This window comes from Rhamphochromis sp. 'chilingali' (assembly GCF_963969265.1).
Source record: "Rhamphochromis sp. 'chilingali' genome assembly, chromosome: 11".
Lineage (NCBI taxonomy): Eukaryota > Metazoa > Chordata > Actinopteri > Cichliformes > Cichlidae > Rhamphochromis > Rhamphochromis sp. 'chilingali'.
Genome location: NC_137938.1, coordinates 19,651,829 through 19,672,656, shown reverse-complemented (window position 1 = coordinate 19,672,656; position 20,828 = coordinate 19,651,829). Strand labels below are relative to the sequence as shown.

Genomic DNA, 20,828 nt, shown 5'->3' with positions numbered 1-20,828 from the left:
GGAATAAACACTTTCCAGGCAGCAAGCCAAGCAGGGATATAAAAAGGATTTTTTTAAATTAAACATCTTGTGCTCAGAAATGTTGGCCTGAGAGTCTATTGTAATATGCAAAATTAAAATCTATGTTTTATGTAAATCTGTACAGATTAAGTATATTTTTAACACCAAAATGTTCACACTATGGAAATCACATGTACGTTACACATCTGCGCACATCAGGACACATGCTACATCTAGTAGTATTAAACTGTTATCATATTATGTCTTGAGTGTCATGTAGTTTTATCACTTTAAGATGCAATAGATGTTTTTTCAGCTCAAGCTGGAAAAACAAACCAGGGGGAGGGCAGTGATAAGATCCAAATGTTGTGAAATACAGGGGTGGATGACTAACAAAACCTCAGTTAATCTAAAGTCTGTGTCAAAGCAGGCAAAGAAATCAAAGCAGCGCGATGATGTGCCACATTTTTGTGATACAGCTCCTAATATGGATCGTGGAGTGTTCAGCGCAAAACAGGTAAATTTAGGAAGAACTAAATGTGATGTTTTAATGCGATGTTGACTCATTTATTATTGTTATATAGAAGATTGACATTATAGATTAAATAAATTACATGTATTAGTATTCCCATATATCTTTCCTAAGACTCAACTTGAGTTCATGTTGTAGATAATACTGAACATGCAGCACTGCAGATTGCATAGTTATCGAAAAATCATTTAATGGGAAATAGATTAATGAATGATGCAGCAAACACTATCTTTCATTTTTGTGTGCAGATTCATCATCTCAGCCCCAAATGTGTTTCATGTGGGTGTTAATGAGAAAGTATTTGTCCAGATGGAAACTTGTAACAGACCTGTTAGTCTCTACCTGGAGGATGAGGTTTCTAATACTATTTTGTCTGAGAAGGGAAATGCTTCATGCAGAGAGAAGACAGAACTAGTTAAGCTCAAGGTATGCAAACTTCACCAGAAAGTAAACAATACAGACATTTCAATTTTATTTATATAGCACCAAATCACAACAACAGTTGCCTCAAGTTGCTTAGACAGAACAGAGTAGCAACTACCCACTTTACCCTAACTTTATAATTTACGTCTTTACAGCTAAACATGGATTCTTTGTTAAGATTGCCTCAATTTCCTTCTTACGTTATGCTCGTGGCAGAGAGCCAATCCTTCACACCCAACAGGAAGTTAACAAGGGTTCTGGTGTCAAAACACAGGGGCTACATCTTCATTCAGACAGCTCAGCCAATTTATAACCCAACAGACAGAGGTAAAAACAAAGTTAAAAAAAATAAATGAAGCAATTCTACAGACTTTACCTAACGGTGAACCTTTAAAAAAAAAGACATTTTATATTCCTTTTATGTTATCATTCTTTTAGTGAAGTACAGAATCTTCACTCTTGACCACACGATGAGGCCTCATGAGGAACCTGTCCACATATCAGTAATTGTGAGTTATAATTATTAATATTATATATTTTCTTTATAAATATATCTTTGGAAATATAACTTTGAAAGACAGAGACATACAGTTTTCCTGCCTTCTTGTCTTGGTCTGTGTTTTGGTCACTCTATGATAGAATGCTGCTGGAAACAAAATACTGAAAATCATGAAGATTGCAAAGGGAGGAGTACATCAACACTCATTCCCCATACCTGAAATCTCTCGGTAGGTTACAACAAATTTCAAATAAAAGTGAAGATGTCAAGCAACTTTGACGCTTACTGTACTTTGTTGTTCGTAAAGAACGGGTACGTGGAAGATTACTGCACACTATGAGAATGATGAAGCAAATGCTGCCTTCAGAGAGTTCAAAGTTCAGAAATTTAGTAAGTTTACTATAAACTGATTCACACAGTTTATATTGTTCTTAAAATTCACAGAAAGTATATGTTGACTCGGAAAAATTGTTTATTGTTAAAAAACTCTAGTTTTACCAAGCTTTGATGTGAACATCGCAATGGATCAGAGATACATTTTGTTGACTGATGAAGAGCTTCAATTCACCATCTCAGCAATGTAAGTACTTATTTTCTTTCCGTTAAAATAACTCTGCTGATAAGCTTTCTTTACAAATTAATATCAAGAAAAACCTTGAAAATAGTCAGATCCCATATCCTGTCATTAAACATAGGATGTTCAGCGAAATTAGAAACACCTCCCCGTTGTAGCATGTATGAATAAATACAATAAAAACAAATCTAAAAAAACAAAATATGAACATTTTAAAAGTGAGTTCTGTAATATTGCACATTGTCATGTGTGTGTGTGTGTGTGTGTTGTATGCTTGTCACAGTTATTGATGTTTGAGTTTGGGTTGTGTGTATGTGGTCAGTATGGAGATCACCTGTGGATAGAAACCATTCCTGAGTCTGTTGGTACTGGTTTGGATTGACCTGTAGCGCCTCCCAGAGGACAGTAGGTCAAACAGGTGAGATGCAGGATGGGTGGAGTCTCTTGTGATTGAGAATAGGGAGCTGCAAGTAATCCCAGTGGAAGGGGTTACATGAAGAGGATGTGGGGCCTGTGGATTCTCTGAGACCCAACAGGATTTTACAACATGCCGTTCTAAAGCAACTTCTATCACAAATAGAAACTGATGAGGTACAACAGTCAGGTCAGGGAGGAGATATCATCCCCGACCTTCAAGACTGAGTACCAAGCCCCAAGAATAACTACTGCGCTGAATGTGCTGAGGGTGACAGCAGCTGACCTGAACGAGGCTCAGCTGGAAATCTGTACCCTGTGTGACCAATTACCCAGACCCAAGACCTCTGCTTGATTGATAATCAGTTAAAATTGTAGATATGATAGTTGTAGGAATGCTTCAAGTGTACATGTTACTATCATATTTCCTTCTTTCTTTCTTTGCTTTTCTTCTTTAGGTACACACATGGTGAAAAGGTTAAAGGAGCTTATCACTGCCAAATTGGAGTTGTAAAAAAACATGGCTCCAGTGATCAGAAAACCACTTTTATCAAGGGTCTAGAGCTGACTGGTTCGGTGAGGATGTAGACAGTCCATTCAAAATTCAAAAATCCTGCTAATTTTAAAATCAGTAACATAATGTAAATCAGCATTGTTGCATTTTTTTAAAGCTTTACTGTTTGTTGCAGGTCAAAGATGGAAATGCAAAGGTTTCTCTTTGGTTAAATGAGACAAATGCAAAACTTCAGAACCAGCTGAGCACAACTGTCTCTAAGATGCAGGAAAATGGAGATCAACTCTATTTGAGAGTGTTTGTTACCAACATACAAAGTAAAGGAGATATTTACATTCATCCGTTTGTAATTATTCAACTGTAGTTTTATTGTTGTTACTTGATCAGTAATGTTCTTTGTAGGTAAGTACACCCTACACATACAATATGTTAGAGTGAAAGATTCGAATATTTTTCATTGTCAATTTATACACGGGATACATACACAGGACATACGAGCCAATCTAAATACTGCTTCTCTTTTACTTTAGTATACTGTAGTTTAGGAATTACAATGTACAATAGTCACAGTAAAGCAAGATATAATTAAATAAATAAAGCATCTTGAAAAACATACAAGGACAGTAGTAGACCAACAGCTGCAGATATGACAGTGTTGAAATCATTCAAACATTGTCCTTTTAGAAGTCAGTCTCACCATGTGGGTAACCCTCTGGAAATGTATTTGAGCAGTTATGTTTTGAGAAAAAAATAGTTGCAGACTCTGGTGTAAACAAGATTTTAGAAACTTTCTACCCTCTAGAAGTTATACTGTTACCACCAGATGTTTCCCGCTGTCTCACCTATATGTCAGCTGGGAGTGGTACAGTCTCTGCATTACCCTAGTTTCACCCATCCATTTTCATTACAACTGCAAAAGCAGTTATAAAAATGGTTAGATGGAATATAATCTCATGAAACTATTAAATTACTGAAACTTAGTGGAAGTAGACTGTCCTACTGTGCAAACACTATATATTACTTTATATGGAAATTTTAATTTAATTGACAGAACTTACACTACAATATGACTGATAATGCAGTTAATATTAATACAACTAAAACCTAAAGAGAAACCCACTGCAATGTGCCAAAGATATGGAGAAATATTAATGCGACCTTTTATTTTTCTTGATAATACTGTGTACATTTTTTGGCCTAGGTGGTGAAATACAAGAGGCAGAAGTTTACCTGCGAATCTTCGCCCACAAATACACGATAGACCTCTCTCGAACTCGATCTCATTTTATTCCTGGATATCCACTGGACATGGTGGTATGTCTGAAACTAACACATGGGAATAGTTACACAAATTACTGTAATGATCTTTAATATAACACTTTTCTTTGTTTTTCATATAGGTGCTCGTGCGTCTGCCAGATGGCTCTCCAGCAGCTGGTGTGCCAGTAAATATTAATCTACCAACATCACAGCCTTGGGAAGGCACCACTGATCAAGACGGGGCACTGTTCAATACTTTTAATGTTCATGATAAAGCTGATATTACAGTTGAAGTTAGTATCCCCAACCTTATTCAAAGGTGTTGTTTAACAGATTTGATTCCAGTTTTAACTGTTTGTTCATCTGCCTCCAACAGGTTTCTACAAATGGATTACGAGAGAGAAAAATAATGCGACGTGCTTCCTCTCAACATGACAGCTACCTTTACATGACTTTTACCAGCAGGATCTACTCTGTGAATGAATTCCTTACCATAACATTCAACACCATCAACAGCCCACGCAGTGGATATATACACTACATGGTCAGAAATATCTGACTAAATGCAATATTGTGTATTCTTATAAAGGAGCAGCATTTTGTCTTGATTTTACACGTTTTAATTGTCTTTGTTTCAGGTCTTAAGCCGGGGAATTGTAGTAAACACCGGCTCACTCCCACTTGGTATATCAGCTAAACACCAACTGCAGATAACACATAATATGGTTCCATCGTTCCGTGTGATTGGCTACTATCACAACACTAACGGTCACGTCATAGCTGATTCAGTGTGGGTAGATGTCAGGGATGAATGTGAGCTAAATGTCAAGGTAAGTAAACAGAACAGATAAAAAAGTGCAGCACGAGCAGAGAAAACAAAACTGTTTCAAATGTGTGCGCTTAAATCTGTTCATTCTCATTAATTTGGATCCTTTTTTAGTGTTCGTTAACCTATAACTTCCATAAGTATTTGGACAAGAACATTGCAGGACACTGTAATATGTCCTATGAATATTAGTTTATCTATGTAATTTCCTCTTATTTTTAAGGGGTTAATAAATTGTTCCAATGATCATTTAGATCATCATATAACACCCCCCACTCCAACACACACACACACACACACACACACACACACACACACACACACACACACACACACACACACACACACACACACACACACACACAGGAAGTGACATTACATACAAATATTTAACTAATGGAAGTGTACAAACATAGCATATATTTAAATAATTTAGATTTACCCCTGTCTACATGTATTTATATTGATAGATTTATTTGATTTTGGTTTTAGAAGTACTATTTGAATTTTCCTTGACTGAACATAAAATAATGAAAATCCTTGTATATCTTAAATGTCTTAATTTAGGTTCAACCCAAAGGTCCATTTGCACCTAAAACACAATCAAAGATAGACTTTGATCTACATGGGAACAGAGCAAAAGTGGCTTTGCTGGCTGTGGATAAGGCCTTCTACGCTCTCAATGCTGACAATAAACTCACACCCAAACAGGTTACAGTCTTACACACTACTTTCATACTTATGGTATTTTTTGTCATTTATAGGTAATCATAGTAGTAAGTCTAAGCTTTTCTTCTCAATTGTCAGGTATTCTCTACTATGAACTCATATGATCTGGGTTGTTCCTATGGTGGAGGACCTGACTCAGCATCAGTTCTGTTAGACGCTGGCTTGGCTGCTGTATCTAACGATCTGTCTGTATGGAGAAAGGGTAAGAGAAAAATTAACATTGAAATGAAAATACTAAATGAAAAGAGTTTGTGTTTTATATTTGGTGTCAAATAAATGGTTGTCTGCTGGAATAGACAGTTATCCAAAATATGGGTTCAAAAAAGTCTTAGGAAGTGCTGATTACACACCACTATTGTGTTATTCTTGTAATATGGGCCCTGTTGACCTTAAAAAGCAACAAGGATTTTTTAAATAGACAAAAGCTGAAAGTTAAAATAAAGCTACTGTTGAGCAAATGTATGAGGTATGCTGACTGTTACTGTTAATTTTATATATATATATTTATTTTATTTTATTTTTTTCTGTTGCATTCAGACTTTGGCTGTGCTTCACCATCTGTGCGACAAAGACGCTCAGTGGACCTTGAACAGGAAATGATGACCTTAAGTAAGAGGATTCTGGTATTGAAAATGTTAGTCTTATAACAAAAATACCTCCTGAAAGTGCATCATTTGTCTTTTCTCATTCCCTTTAGAACTGAACTACACAGAGGAAAGCCTGCAAGAGTGTTGTGTTCATGGATTTTCTCGAATCCCAATGGAGCGAACTTGTCAGGAAAGAGCAGATCGGGTCCTTCTAGTGAAAAAAAATCCAACTTGTGCTGAAGTCTTTTTAAGGTGCTGCCTTGAAGCGGAGCGTCTAAGACAAAAAATGATCCAAGAAGAACTCCAAAAAGGATTTGGCAGGAGTGAGATAAAAATGACACTTTAAAGATCAACTTCAGTAGCTTTTAATGGGTTATTAAAGTTTGACTATGAACTTTTGTTTGTTTATCTTTTTGTTTTGTTTTGTTTTTAGGTGCAACCGCTGATGATATCGAAGACTTCTTCTTGGACACGTCTCAATACATTCGAAGATATTTTCCCCCAAGCTTTGAATTTGTAGAATTTGAAGTCACCAACAAAAGAACGTAAGCATTTTTAATGTTAATAAACATATTTCATTTTTTCCATTTCCAGTCAAATACAGTGGTTAGATGCGTAATTACACTATGCAGTAGCTTTGTCTATGTACTCATCTTTATTGGTGTTGCTGGGAATACTGTGAGTGTGATTATTTCACTTAAGCAGCTTATCTTTGAACCCCAGTATAAACTGTGTCATTTGTCTGATTGATTTGATTTAATTTGATTTCTCTTCATCAAAAACTCTTGTAGCTACTCATTGCTCCTTCCTGATTCCATCACCACATGGGAGATTCAGGTTGTCACATTATCTCCATCCACCGGTAATAATAACTCTGTGCTTTATAAACACATCACAGATATTTTTGACAGGAGCTCCTTAACTGCAACTTATTTCTATTCACTCAGGTTTCTGTGTCGTTAAGCCAGAGGAGATCAGAGCCTTTAAGAGGTCATTTGTGTCTCTGAGACTGCCCTCATTTGTGAAAAAATTTGAGCAGCTGTCGGTTTCACCTGTTATCTACAACTATGATGACTCCGAACTGCAGGTAGATTAACCTCAACATCAGCGCTGAGTGTCACTGGAAACAGTAACTACTTTGTGTGGAATAAGTAAAGATTTTTTTGTCTTCTTGGACACCTGCATGTTCACAGGTGGCAGTGCACATGGAACAAACTGAAGGACTTTGCTCTCCTGGTTCAGCCACCACCTCATCTTACGTTAACATTACTCTTGAACCCCAATCCTCTCACTTTGTCTCCTTCTCTGCTGTGCCCATGGTCGCTGGTCCAATACCCATCAAAATACGTCTCTATGATATGGAGAATAGCTTCGGAATAGATGCAATAGAAAAAACTTTGAATGTGCAGGTGAGTGAAATGCATTAGTTTATCGTTCTATGAAATGTTTTTTATAGTAATTAACAATCCAAACCAAGGCATCTTATGTTATAGATGGAAGGATTTGAAAAGAGAGAAGAAGAAGAAACCATAGTCCTCAACTTAGATGGTGAGTGATTCGGTATTTCTCAGTAAAACCTTCATGTCAGATGTTATCTTTATATCAGCTTACTTTTGTTATGATAGGGAGAAGCTCAAAGACCTTGATCATTGATGGATCCTTACCAGATGACACAGTCCCTGACTCCAGCTCCAATATATTTGTTTCAGTAGAAGGTAGACACTGAGAGACACAGACATACAACTCACAGACGTTCGTAAATAGCTGGACTCTTAACTTTCCAGTGTTCTCATCTAACAGGGAAGGGATTTGGCAGTTCATTTGCACGAAAACTTCTTTCTCCTGAAAAAATTGCTAAGATGATCGTTTTGCCAACTGGATGTTTAGAGCAGACAATGTCAAAACTGGCTCCCACAGTTCTAGCTGTCCGGTACCTTGACTTGAGCAATCAGTGGCTTGAGCTGCCTCCTGGAAGCAGAGATGATGCTCTTAATAAAATTGAGCATGGTAGGTACACACCAGAACAGTTAATTCCTTGTATAACTACATCTTTATTATTTATTGAGGATGTTTGTAATTGTAATTTCTAATATTTTTGGCTTATCTCTTGAATCCATTCTTTGTCTTTAAAAAATACTTAAAAAAAAAGAAAAAAAAAGAAAGGAACTCAATTTCAATTTTATTTATTTATAAAGCACCTCATCTCATGCACCTCACATCTCAAGATGCTTTATATTGTAAGGTAGACCCTACAATAATACATACAGAGAAAACATCACGAGGCTGTACTAGTGGCCATTCTCCAAATGTGAATGAGTACTTTTTAGCTGGATTAAGTTTTTCTTCATTATGTTATTGGTTTCTCTGTTGCAACAGCAACATATTTGTAATGTCACCCCCAGCGTAAACAAGACTCAATGAGAGACTACACATCTCCCTATTATAGGTGTTCCTCTCTAAAGTAGGCTTATAAAGTAGAACGAAGTTTACTTTTATAGATACACCATGAGGAAAAAATCCACTACATATACTCTTGTTAGCGCCCCGTATTGTGAAGCAATTGGATGACATTTCCTGCCACAACCCCTGAAACATTTATTAACTGAATAAATTAATTACGTAACAAGACTTATGATGTGACACAAACACAATTACTATTGTGCTGCATTCTTTCACTGGATCAGGTGAAGAACTCTGTCTTTTAAACCCTATAAATCAACTATTTTGGTGTAACTGGTTCTCAACCAGTTCTTCTTCTTTTTTTTTTTTTTCAAATGTTCTCTTCTTCAATTTCCATTAAAAATAACAAATAATATATATAATATTGATCTGTGGCACTGAAAATTAGGTTGGGCTGGTCGATTGAATATGTTGTCTGGTGTAACTGAAAAAGCAGTTATGTTGTAAATATTATATACATACATATATATATATATATATATTTAATCAGGCTATACGTGGGTTATGACAAAATGGGGAACCAAAGCTGATGGATCTTATGGCTCATTCTATACAATGCCACACAGCAGTAATTGGTGAGTATTTGTTATTGCCACTATTATTATTACTTCTTCAATTTTTGTTGTTTTTTGGTTGTTACTGTCACAGTGTCACATAAAAACAAATTTTCTTCATTTTTACTCTGTACGACTATTAAACAAACTTTTCCATATGCTCTTTTCACTTGTTTATCTTCTTTTGTCCTCAGGGTGACTGCCCTTGTTGTGAAAATATTTTCATTGGTGGCACAACGCCAAACAGCCGTTTTTGGACTGCAGGGTCGAATTAATAAAGTTGTGCCAGAAATAAATATCAGGAAACCAGTCAAATACCTGCTCAAAATACAGAATACTCAGGATGGGTCGTTCAGTGATCCAAATCCTGTGATACACAGAGGAGTCCTGGTAACTTCTCTCAAAAGTTAAAACATGGTCTGCATGTTGGCCTATATGTAAACCCAGTATCAGATTTTTATAGATAAATCTGAAGTACATACATTTGAATGCACACTACTGTTTCTGTGTGTTTAATGTAGAAAGGCAAAAACCAAGATGCATCCATGACTGCGTTTATGACTATTGCATTGTACCGGTCCCTTGAATTCCTCCAGCTTGAAGTGCGAAATGATGTGGTAAGTTGATATTTGAACCTACTGTCTGTGCTAACTGTTATTAGCAGTGACAGTGGGACAACGTAGTCAATCATCTCAAAAGCTAATTAAAATATCAAGAGTCAAGTTGCACTGAGGATGAATCCTCATAACTCTGATGACTCATCAAATACAAAAATATGCTTAACAGAAGTTTATTTTATGATCAAATTTCAAACACTATTGATCAGAAAAATGAAGAAAGCAGAACGTCATCAAAAGTTGGAATGATAACATTTAATTTAAATAGTAATATCTCCCAGTACAACATGTTTGTATGATTATGATGTTTCTCTTATAAATGGCAATTAATAATTTGCATTGGAACTTTTAATTTTTTTTTCACTTATTCTTTATTCTGCCGCTAGGAAGCAAGTATTTTGAGATCGACATCATATCTCCTATCACACCTAGCGGAGCTTCAGCATCCCTATGCCATTGCCATTACAGCCTATTGCCTCTCAGTGTGCCTGCCAGAAGGAACAGATCATTCACGTACATGGGCAAAACTTAAAGCAGGGGCTGTTAAAAGTAGGTGTATCTGATATTCTTATGTAAGGGCTGTTTCTGCATCACCATAATAATGTTAGTCCGGGATCAAAATTGCAACTAACCAGCCATATTGTTGTGATGTCATTGCTTTGAAATATGGGAAAAAAGAAAAACAAATTCCCTTCATTATGTAGAACTCTTTTCTGGAACAAATGGTAAGCATTTCAAGTGATTTATTTAATAAGTTATATAGTATAATAAATAAATGATCAAGTTAGGTTTGGTGTTAGCCAACTTCAGGCTTGCTCCTCCCCCTTTTGTGAGTGTGGACGCTTCCTCTCTTTGCTCTTTAAATGCTTTGCTTCTTTTCCCAGGAGAAGCTGGGACCCTGTTTACTAGAAGGTTTTCAAATTTCTGTACTTTTAGGTGACAGAAGGAGACATGTGGCCTGGTCAAAACACAGAGAGCGGCACTCTAAAAGATCTTTAAATATAGTAAACATACCTTGTGTGCCACAGACTGCTCCCAAACACTCTAAAACACTTAAGTTGGCTTTATTAAACATTAGATCCTTAGCTGGGAAAACATTTTTAATTAATGATAACTGTTTTTAACTGAAACTTGGTTGGACCAAAGTAACAGTGGAGCTGTTCTCATCGAGACGACCCCTCCTAACTACAGTTTTATCAGTGAGGCCAGGGTGAGCAGGAGAGGGGGGGGGGGGGGGGGGGGGGGGGGGTTGCTGTCTTATTCAATGAATCATTTCAATGTAAGCAGCTATCACCTGGAAGTTTTCAGTCTTTTGAATATGTGGCTTTACGGCTGAAGGCCCCATCCAAAGTTGTGTTTCTTTTTCTCGGTATGTAACAGAGGCCACACATAATAGAGGACACACTCTTGACCTACTGATCTCCAAGGGTCTGAGCATTTCAAAGGTTACTGTGTCTGATGTGGGCCTGTCTGATCATTACTGTGTTTTCTTTGACAGTAAAATTTCAGCCCACACAAATATATCAACAGCAGTGATCACAAAACGGTGTATAACTGAAGACAGTAGTGAGATATTTAACCAGGTCTTCCCATTAACACCTGACCTGTCCAGAGGTTCAGTCAATGAGCTCGTCAATAGCTTCAATGCTAAAATGTTAAATGTAATGGACTCTATTGCTCCCATTAAGGTGAAGATTATCTCTGGAAGGAAAAAGTCTCCCTGGAGAAACTCCACACTGGTGAAAAATGAAAAAAGAGAGTGTAGGAAAGCTGAGCGCAGATGGAGAAAAACAAACCTCCAGGTCCACTATGACATCTATAAAGAGAAACTTCACAATTATAATTCACAACTGAGGAGTGCAAGGAGGTCCTACTTCTCTGACATCATCACTAAAAACAGTCATAATGCTCGGGTCTTATTTTCTACAGTTGACAGGCTAACAAACCCTCCTGTGTCAGTGGCAGCTGAACTTCATTCGACCATGGCCTGCAATGACTTTGCCAAATTCTTCACAGACAAAATCCAAAAGATTAGACAAGCAATTGGTATATCAACAGCAGATTCAGAATATGTACTGTGTCCACCGAAAAACTGTTTAAACACCATAAAACAGTTTCACCCTATTAACAGCAAAGACCTGGAGGACATCTTAGGTCAACTGAACTCCTCCTCTTGCTGTTTAGATGTCCTGCCAACAAGTTTTTTCAAAAAGGTCTCAAAGACTTTAGAGTCAGACCTGTTACAGATTGTCAACTTTTCTTTAATGTCAGGTGTGTTTCCAGAACCACTAAAAACTGTAATTAAACCTATACTGAAAAAGGACAATCTTGACAAGACACAAATGAACAACCACAGGACGATCTCAAATCTCCCATTTTTAAGTAAGATCATTGAAAAAGCAGTTTCAAGTTTTTTATCAAGGATAAAAGATCTGATGTCTCAACAGGACCTGGAAAAACCAGTTCATGTATTCATCTTTAGTAGGCTTGATTACTGTAACAGCATCTTTACAGGTCTACCTAAAAAATCAGTCAGACAACTACAGCTCATTCAGAACTCTGCTGCTCGAGTCCTCACTAAGACCCAAAAAAGTGGACCACATCAGTCCAGCTCTGAGGTCTTTACACTGGCTGCCTGTCCGTCAGAGGATAGACTTTAAAGTTCTGATGCTGGTCTATAAAGCTCTGAATGGTTTAGGACCAAAATACATCAGTGACCTCCTGACCCAGTATGAACCTTCCAGATCCCTCAGGTCATCTGGATCCGGTTTTTTATCAGTTCCCAGTGTCAGAACCAGACACGGAGAAGCTGCATTCAGCTTTAATGCCCCATATATCTGGAACAAACTCCCAGAAAGCCTCAGATCAGCTGAAACACTCGGTTTATTTAAATCCAGGTTGAAGACTCACCTGTTCTCAGCTGCATTTGAATAAAGCACCAAATCCACACTTTTAAGCTTAAATTTCAAAACTTATATTTTAACTACTGATTTTATCTATTGTTCTGATTTTATCTACAGTTTTTTTAATCAATTTTAAATCATGCTTTTTATTTTTTAATGTCTATCTAAAGCACTTTGAATCACCTTGTTGTTGAATTGAGCTAGAAAAGAATGAAGTTCTTTAACAAGGGTTCAGTTCAGTCTGGGCACCAGCTCGCCATCTCCATCCGGAGAAAATCCAGGAATCAGTTCAAGCTGCTTTTTAGACACCAAAATAAATACAAGATGAGGTATCAGGGCGAACATAGCAAGGCACACAGTCACACGGTCTCTCTAGCTCATGCTCCTATCAACAAGAAGACCCCAATAGTTCAGCATGGACTGTCTGCAGCCTGTCTTGTTTACTTCTCAAAGTGCAAAAGACCTAGCTAATACGTGATGGTGATCCTCCTGCTTGGAAGGCGGGACGAGCATTGCTTCTAAACTAGTATCACCCATCGCGATCTGTGAAGCAGGAAAATAAAATTAGAGAGAGGATTGCACCTCTTTTCAAAACAAGTATTTTTTTCAAGTAAAAGTGTGAAAATGCAATGATACAAATAAAAGGGAGAAAGAAAGAAATTTGAAAAATAAAAGAAATTTTCTCAGCTAGGTTACACTAACTTCTTGGCTAAATGCTTAAACAATGTCAATGGTCAGTTCCAATGTTTACTCTGGAACAAAATTATTATGATTATGTAGGAACAACACCAACACTGAGAACTCGATTGGACTGGACTTACCTTCAATGCACAAAGTCTGGGTGATCGGTGTACAATCCACTGTTGCTATCTGTAATTTAAATTGAATTTCTCGATATTGCTAATAATGGATGATCAACTGAGAAAAGTTGGGATATCTGGAAAGAAGGATCACTTAGCATTATATTGTTTAATAATTACATTACTCTTTGCTGTTATTTGATTTATTTGTTTATGCATCTTTAATTACCAGGGAAAGATGGCTGTTCTTTCTGGCCATCTGATGATAACCAAAAGGTGGATGCTATCACAGTAGAGACAACAGCCTATGCTCTCCTAACTGCAGTTCAGCTTGGGCATGTGAAAGAGGCTGATGAAATAGCCTGCTGGTTAAACTCCCAAGAAAACTATTATGGAGGCTTCAAGTCAACACAGGTGATTAGGCTAGAGCCAAAGAGTACATCTTTGAATGGAGCTCCTGTTTCCCTTTTTGTCTGACATCATATATTCACCATCAGAGTAGAGATATTAAATATTATATTAATAAGTTCTTACCATTCCCAGGATACCCTCGTGGCCCTGGAAGCCCTCGCGGAGTATGAGCTAAAGAAATCTGCCAGTTCTGAAACAAGAATGAAAGCAGAGTTCACATCCCCAACAAGGAATGAAATTGTAACACTTCAACTGGAAAATAAGAAGGAAAGAGTGGAAACTGACTTGAAGGTATCATAAAACATTGCACTCAGACATATCTATATAAGATTAAATCCCATTCTGAATTTTTTTCTAAATACATTTTTTTGTGTCTGTTGTTCTAGAAATTTACAGGGAACAAAATCACTGCAAATCTGACTGGAAAAGGAGAAATTAAGTTTAAAGTATGTTGGATTCACTTCTTTGTTTTTATATTATGAATCAGATCTATAATTGACTCTAAATGTCCCTTGTAGATTGTTAAGGCTTACCATTTATTGGAACCCAAGGATGAATGTGACCAGGTGTCTATCAGTGTCAGAGTGGAGGGGAAAGTGAAGTACACTGGTGAGATTTGTAAATGCTAACAAATCACAACTACTGATAAAAGGCACACACTTACATTAATCTTTGTCTATCTAGCTCCGATATTAGAAAATTATGAATACTATGACTACGATGATGCAAAACAAGACCAGGAAGACCTGGGACGAACAGCCATTGAGGGGTCTGATGCTCACACCCGATACAGGAGAACTGTTGATAACAACTTAAGTACAAAAGAGGCTGTTACCTACACTGTCTGTGTCAGGTTAGTTAAAAAAATCCACATCACATTTATTATTTATTAATATACACAAAAGAAAGAACTCTGCAATAAAAAGTCCACAACTCCTGAGCCATCTCAGAACATCTCTTTTCCTTTCCGTGGCCATAGGCAGAAGAGCAATCTTACAGGAATGGCCATTGCTGACATCACATTACTGAGTGGATTTAAGGCTGAAACTAAAACTTTGGAGAGGGTTAGTGGGTGTCTTTTCTTACTCTTCATCACTGTGTCCCTTGCTTGCTCAGCAGGAGCAAGGGAGGACCACATCTGTTTTAGTCACCTGTGGTCCTGGGTGTCACATCTGGATGCTGATATCAAAGGAAATAAAGGGCACATAATAAAACAAGCCATTATTATTAGGGCACAAATCAGTCCTGCAGTCAATGAATACTTAAAGTCCAATAATTATAAACAGCAAAAGTTCAGACAAATAATGTCATATTTTGGAGGAGTGAGGGCCCAGAAGCAGACTCTACAGGTAAACAGATGTAAGCAAAAAGTTAACCTTTTTGGTTGATAGCAAACTCCAAATAAACTAAAACTAGCATAGAACATGTAGTGAACACAACAGTAAAACACAAACAACAGTAAAACACTTTAAGTACACTCAGACACAAAAGGGCAATTAGGGAGGAGTGGAAACATGAGTGTACCACAGCTAATAAGCAACAAGAAAACTTGGAAAGTAAACCTAAATACAAAGCAGGAGAGACAAAGGACTATCAAACTAAAGCAGGAAGTAAAAACTGTAGCTCAGTAGAGAATGCAAAGACATGCATGAACTTAACAAAAGTTCAAATAGAGGGTGACTGGGGTGTGACCTATAACAAGCTATGATCATCATGCCATCATGTTCACATGAAAGAGGTATCATGTGTTTGCGTCATGTGATATGTTTCTTGTGTCATTTTTTTATCAGTACAACTTGCACTTTAGGAACAAATGGTAACACCTGGATATGTTTAATATTCTGTGCTTCTGTGAATCAAGGTGTTTAAATCATTTTGTCTGGCATGTAGTAACGTTTTAGCCTTTTTAGCTGCATTTGGACACAGGCAGTATAAACACAGATTTCAAAACTCCAAATACACTTATTTTTAAACTGACAATCAACAAGAACAAAGCTTCTTTAGGCCTATAGCCATAAAATTGCTTTGAAATATCTTACAGCTAGCAGAAAAAAGAAGCAAGGAATGAAGTTCCATTCTGTAAGAATCAAGGTTTCTCATTGATGCTTGTTAGAGAAGGAGAAAAGCTTCATATGATCAAACAAAAGACCATATATTAGCTGTGTCCCAATTCCTAGGCCGATTACGTCACAGCCAGGCGACGAAGGCCATCCCAATTCGAAGGATGCACCAAATGGGGCAGACAAATGCGTCCTTCATTTTCCCTGATTTGAAAGATTGGTTGGGTGTATCCTTTGTGGCCCAAACTATCCCAGAATTCATAGCGCGCCCAACCAATTCCAGTTTCTAACAATGGCGGCAGCTACTTAGTTTTAATATTACTCTTTCTGGTTCACAAACTAAACCTTTAAGATATTTTCAGGCGAGAATGTAGCTGTGTAAACTTCAAATGTCTGCTCGATTAATCAAGACATCACATATTTGCAAAAGTCTGTTGCCCCACTGGGAGGTCGAGGCTCACTAGAACCGGTGAGAACACTGGACTCCCGGCACATTATTTTCAGCTGGGGAAGGAAAAAGGAAGGGAAATAACTAAATGGAAAGATAACACACATGGACATGAATAGATAAAATACAAAGGAATAAAAGGAAATCAAAGGTAAACTTCAGAAACTTCCTTTTTGCTATAACGTAGAATCAATTAATTCTTGTCTTCTCCAGCTAATGGAGCCATCTGAGCAATACATTTCCCATTTTGAGGAGTCTTTTGGAAAAGTTCTGCTCTACTTCAATGAGGTACTGCTGAATTCAAATTATATACAATAATTGTACTTGGCCAACACTGAAACATTTTTTTAATCTCTCTAGCTTTTTAAATCTGAGGAATGTATTAGTTTTGAAGCTACACAGCAGGTACCGGTTGGTCTTCTACAGCCTGCTCCAGTCTCGTTCTATGATTATTATGAACCAAGTAAGATTTTCATTTCAGAAATTTCTGTATGTATTTGTTAGGAAAGAAGGGATTTTATCATCAGGACTATTTGTGTTTTTCCTGCAGATCGAAAGTGTACTGTGTTCTATTCTGCACCGCAAAGAAGCAAGATGGTCTCCACATTGTGTTCGGAGGACGTGTGCCAATGCGCAGAAAGTAGGAAAATACTTTTACTGTTCAATCTTTATTAGGGCCTCTGTCTAAACTGAAACATCTAAATCTGGAAAACACTGAAACAGTCAAATTAATGTAACTATCTCAGCTGAAACAATCTTTATTTTATTATCAGTGCTGTTTGTAAAGCATAACTCAAAATTAGATGAAATTTTCTTTAAACTGCTTTTGCCACAGACCACTAGCCCATATTTGTGATTGGGCTGCACAGACTCTGTTGAAACTCCTTTTTCATTTAATGTAAGAAAGAAATTTTTCACAGGGCTCATTAAGGGTGCACCTAAATACACCCACATCGGATGAGCGAGACATAAATAAAGCCATAGTGGCTCGGATGTCTCCAGGATTAACAAGGTGTGCGTCAGGTGTTGAGGTACCAGGGTATACTGATGAGAATTAGGCTACTAGGACAAAGCATAAGTTGATAAGGGATGATAATAGAGAACTGCTGTAACGCTACTATACATGTAACCCTAGTGAAAGAGGATGTGGGACCGATGAATTCTTCATCTAGACTAACATTCAAAACACTGGTAGCTCAGTGTTCCAACATTTTCAAGAAGCAACTGCTATTGCAACTAGAGATTGATGAGATACAACACAAATGCTATAGCAAGGGAGAATCAGGATATCAGGTTAGGAGGGAGATATCATCATCCCCACACACTGAGATCAGGTATCAAGAAAAAACAGGTACATTAAAAGCCAGAGCAACTGACCTGAAAGAGAAGATCCCGGCTAAGCTGGACCCTCCATGAATGAATACCAAAACTCTGAACATCTACCATAAGATTTAATCCAGAGTTACAGAGTATCCCTACTGCGACCATCACTGAAATCAACCAGGTGATCTATATCACAGCAACAGTTATCCTTCAGATACTTGGCTACAAGATGAAGGGCCACAAGGAGCAGTACCCTGTATGGATAAGGAGACTAGAGGTCAAGATAAAGGTCAGTTAGCCAACTGCAGAACAGTGTTAACTGACAAAGGGTCTAAGAAGTAATCCGAGGCCTGCCAAAAAAAGGATCCCAGCCTTGGCTCACCCCTTGATGAGGTAGAATACAGAGATAGAAGGCAGGAGAATAAACCAGCTATACTCCACTGAACCATTCAAGGAGTACTCTAGGTGGCAGGGGAACAATATGAGAACAGCCCCACTCAGCCTGGAAATGAAGGAAAACTAGAAAAACATATGGGAGAAGGATGCAACACATAACAACGATGCTTAGTGGTTAGTGGGTCTAAAAGCAGCCCGCAGCCACCTCTCTGAACAGGATTATCATAACCAAAGTGTCTGTACTGGAACATTTGTGCTGAGTAAGACCTGAGGTCAAAATGTGATAACCAAGCTAAGATCCTATCAGACTAACAAACTGGTGATGGCTAAGCAGCCAGACAAAGTAGTAGTGGAGAAGCAGAGGAAGATGGCTGCAGCAATAGATCTAGCTATACCAAGTGATAGCTACATCAGGCAGGAAGAGCACGAGAAGCTTGAGAAATGCCAACCTGAAGGCCACATGAAGTTTGTAGGTACTGACTCTGCAGAAATCTGGCGACCTCTGTGCGCTCGTGCCTCAAAATCTGCCAACCCCACACTGTGATTTGACTGCCCTACCACTTTGTGGCTGAATTGCTGTTGTTTCCCATCGCTTCCACTTAATTATAATACCAACACTTGACTCTGGAATATTTAGCTGCAAGGGCAGGTGCATCCTATCATGGTACCACGCTGGAATTCACTGAGCTCCTGAGAGCGAACCATTTGTTCACAAATGTTTGCAGAAGCATGCTTAGGTACTTGATTTTAGATACCTGTGACCATGGAAGAACACCTGAATTTAATGATTTGGATGGGTAAATGAATACTTACTATACTGGTAATATGCAGTAATATATATCGACCGTCCGTGAATGTTACTGTAGTCTATGAATGAGAAATATTGATTTAAACCCAAAATGCATCATATGACTGTAAAATCACCCTGCTGTGTAATCGATTATCATGCAAACAATGAATGAATGACATCTACCAATGAATATTAGATAGTGTTTGAAAGCAATTAGCTTAATATGCACACATTCTGACAAGTATTTGTGAATAAAAGCATTCCAGTGCCTTATTAGGTTGATGTATAATTGAAAACTCACTCATGTTCATTCATGTTTTTATAGGACCTTGTCATAAACTACAAGATACATTCAATCGAAGAAGAAGAATTAGGAAGATTAACCGTGTCCAACATGCTTGCTTCTTCCCTATCGTAGATTATGGTGTGTATTCTAAACAAAACATTTATTTGCATCAAATAATAACTGCTTGCTATCATGATTTTTAAATATTAATCATATTAAGCCTTTTTTTTTTTGTTTTCCAGCATACATTGTTGAGGTCACCAGCATTTCTGTGAAGAGTAACTTTGAGCTGTACACTACTTCTGTAATTGACGTTCTCAGATCAAGTAAGTGAACTAACTACAAGCCTTATAAGATGCTGTAAAACTGACTCTTATATCGTATGTTTCATTATGTTTATTAAAAAGCTTTCTTTAAATATTATGATTATAATGAATATAATTTATTGAGTCTAATCCTTCTGCTAGATAACGATGCGTCAGTGAGTGAGAACTCAGTCCGAGTGTTTGCTAAGAGGGTTCACTGCAAAGGAAAATTACACTTGGAAAAACAGTATCTCATCATGGGCAAAGATGGCACGACAAAAGATTCAAGTGGAATGTGAGTATGTCAGTGATATTAAGGAAAGTGTGTTTTCATAAAATGATTCTCTGGTCAACCATTTTTTCTTTTTATAGGATGCAGTATCTGCTGGAATCAAACACGTGGGTTGAAAAGAAACCTTCAGTAGAATGTAGTAAAAGTGTCAATAAATATGTTTGCAAGGAGTTTGATGAGTTTGTAGATGAGTACAAGGTGGATGGCTGCAGACAGTGAAGCAACCTGCTCTCATTTTCATTTTCATGCAAGTCAGTTAAATGAATTTCCCATCAGATACACAGTTAGCATGGATGTTAAGAGTTTCTGTTGTTGCTTTTACTTTTTGGCTTATTCTACTGCCACATCACATAGTTGCACATGTATGTTCTGCATGTATCTAGTGATTTGGCTTTTCCTTTGCTCCTTCTAAACTGCTTTAATAAAATATCCTGCATTCAAAAAGTCTAAATTCTGGACATTCCCTTTTTAACCTTTTGTGAAACAGCAAAGGTAAAAACCTATGTTTTATCACAGGTTACTCTACCATTAAAAATGAACAGATTCTTGAGGTCTATTAAAGGCCACTAATTTTCATTAGTTAGTTACCAAGCGCACAGATTTAGAGGAGAGCTGCTGCTACACTGACAAGCACGCAATCAGAGGGAGCAGGATCAACATCAGGAGGGCAGTTAGAGCTGGGCGAGTATCCTTCCTGCCTCCATCTGACCTCAGTCTGCCTACTGGGTGATAATCATAGCATTAGAGATTAAGACTTTTTAAACAGAGACCCTATTAACTATTAGCAAAATCACATACAGATAAACTCTGTTTTAGCACCCTGTA

General features: G+C 37.4%; 1 protein-coding gene across 1 annotated transcript; it reads left to right on the top strand.

Annotated features, from left to right (window-relative positions):
- Nucleotides 1-438: 438 nt before the first annotated feature.
- LOC308405609 (complement C4-B-like) lies at nucleotides 439-20,411 on the top strand. Its single transcript, XM_080896295.1, has 41 exons — nucleotides 439-517; nucleotides 781-958; nucleotides 1,111-1,282; nucleotides 1,394-1,464; nucleotides 1,595-1,683; nucleotides 1,762-1,844; nucleotides 1,947-2,034; nucleotides 2,901-3,018; nucleotides 3,132-3,273; nucleotides 4,158-4,270; nucleotides 4,357-4,509; nucleotides 4,593-4,760; nucleotides 4,855-5,046; nucleotides 5,610-5,753; nucleotides 5,850-5,973; nucleotides 6,309-6,380; nucleotides 6,469-6,681; nucleotides 6,792-6,903; nucleotides 7,150-7,220; nucleotides 7,306-7,445; nucleotides 7,552-7,767; nucleotides 7,852-7,906; nucleotides 7,984-8,073; nucleotides 8,159-8,365; nucleotides 9,309-9,393; nucleotides 9,567-9,762; nucleotides 9,894-9,989; nucleotides 10,376-10,538; nucleotides 13,925-14,106; nucleotides 14,236-14,394; nucleotides 14,490-14,549; nucleotides 14,622-14,712; nucleotides 14,788-14,956; nucleotides 15,083-15,167; nucleotides 16,825-16,899; nucleotides 16,972-17,074; nucleotides 17,162-17,251; nucleotides 19,446-19,544; nucleotides 19,649-19,732; nucleotides 19,874-20,006; nucleotides 20,084-20,411. Exons 1-41 carry the CDS (start codon nucleotides 453-455, stop codon nucleotides 20,220-20,222), a joined length of 5,085 nt encoding a protein of 1,694 aa, XP_080752421.1. The 5' UTR covers nucleotides 439-452; the 3' UTR covers nucleotides 20,223-20,411.
- Nucleotides 20,412-20,828: the final 417 nt, after the last annotated feature.

What these genes read in the sequence shown, in the direction of transcription:
- LOC308405609 (XM_080896295.1), top strand. Translation starts at nt 453, where the DNA reads ATGATGTGCCACATTTTTGTGATACAGCTCCTAATATGGATCGTGGAG. An exon ending in GAGTGTTCAGCGCAAAACAG is followed by an intron (nt 518 to 780) that starts GTAAATTTAGGA and finishes TTTTGTGTGCAG; the next exon opens with ATTCATCATCTCAGCCCCAA. An exon ending in CTATGATTATTATGAACCAA is followed by an intron (nt 17,075 to 17,161) that starts GTAAGATTTTCA and finishes TTTTTCCTGCAG; the next exon opens with ATCGAAAGTGTACTGTGTTC.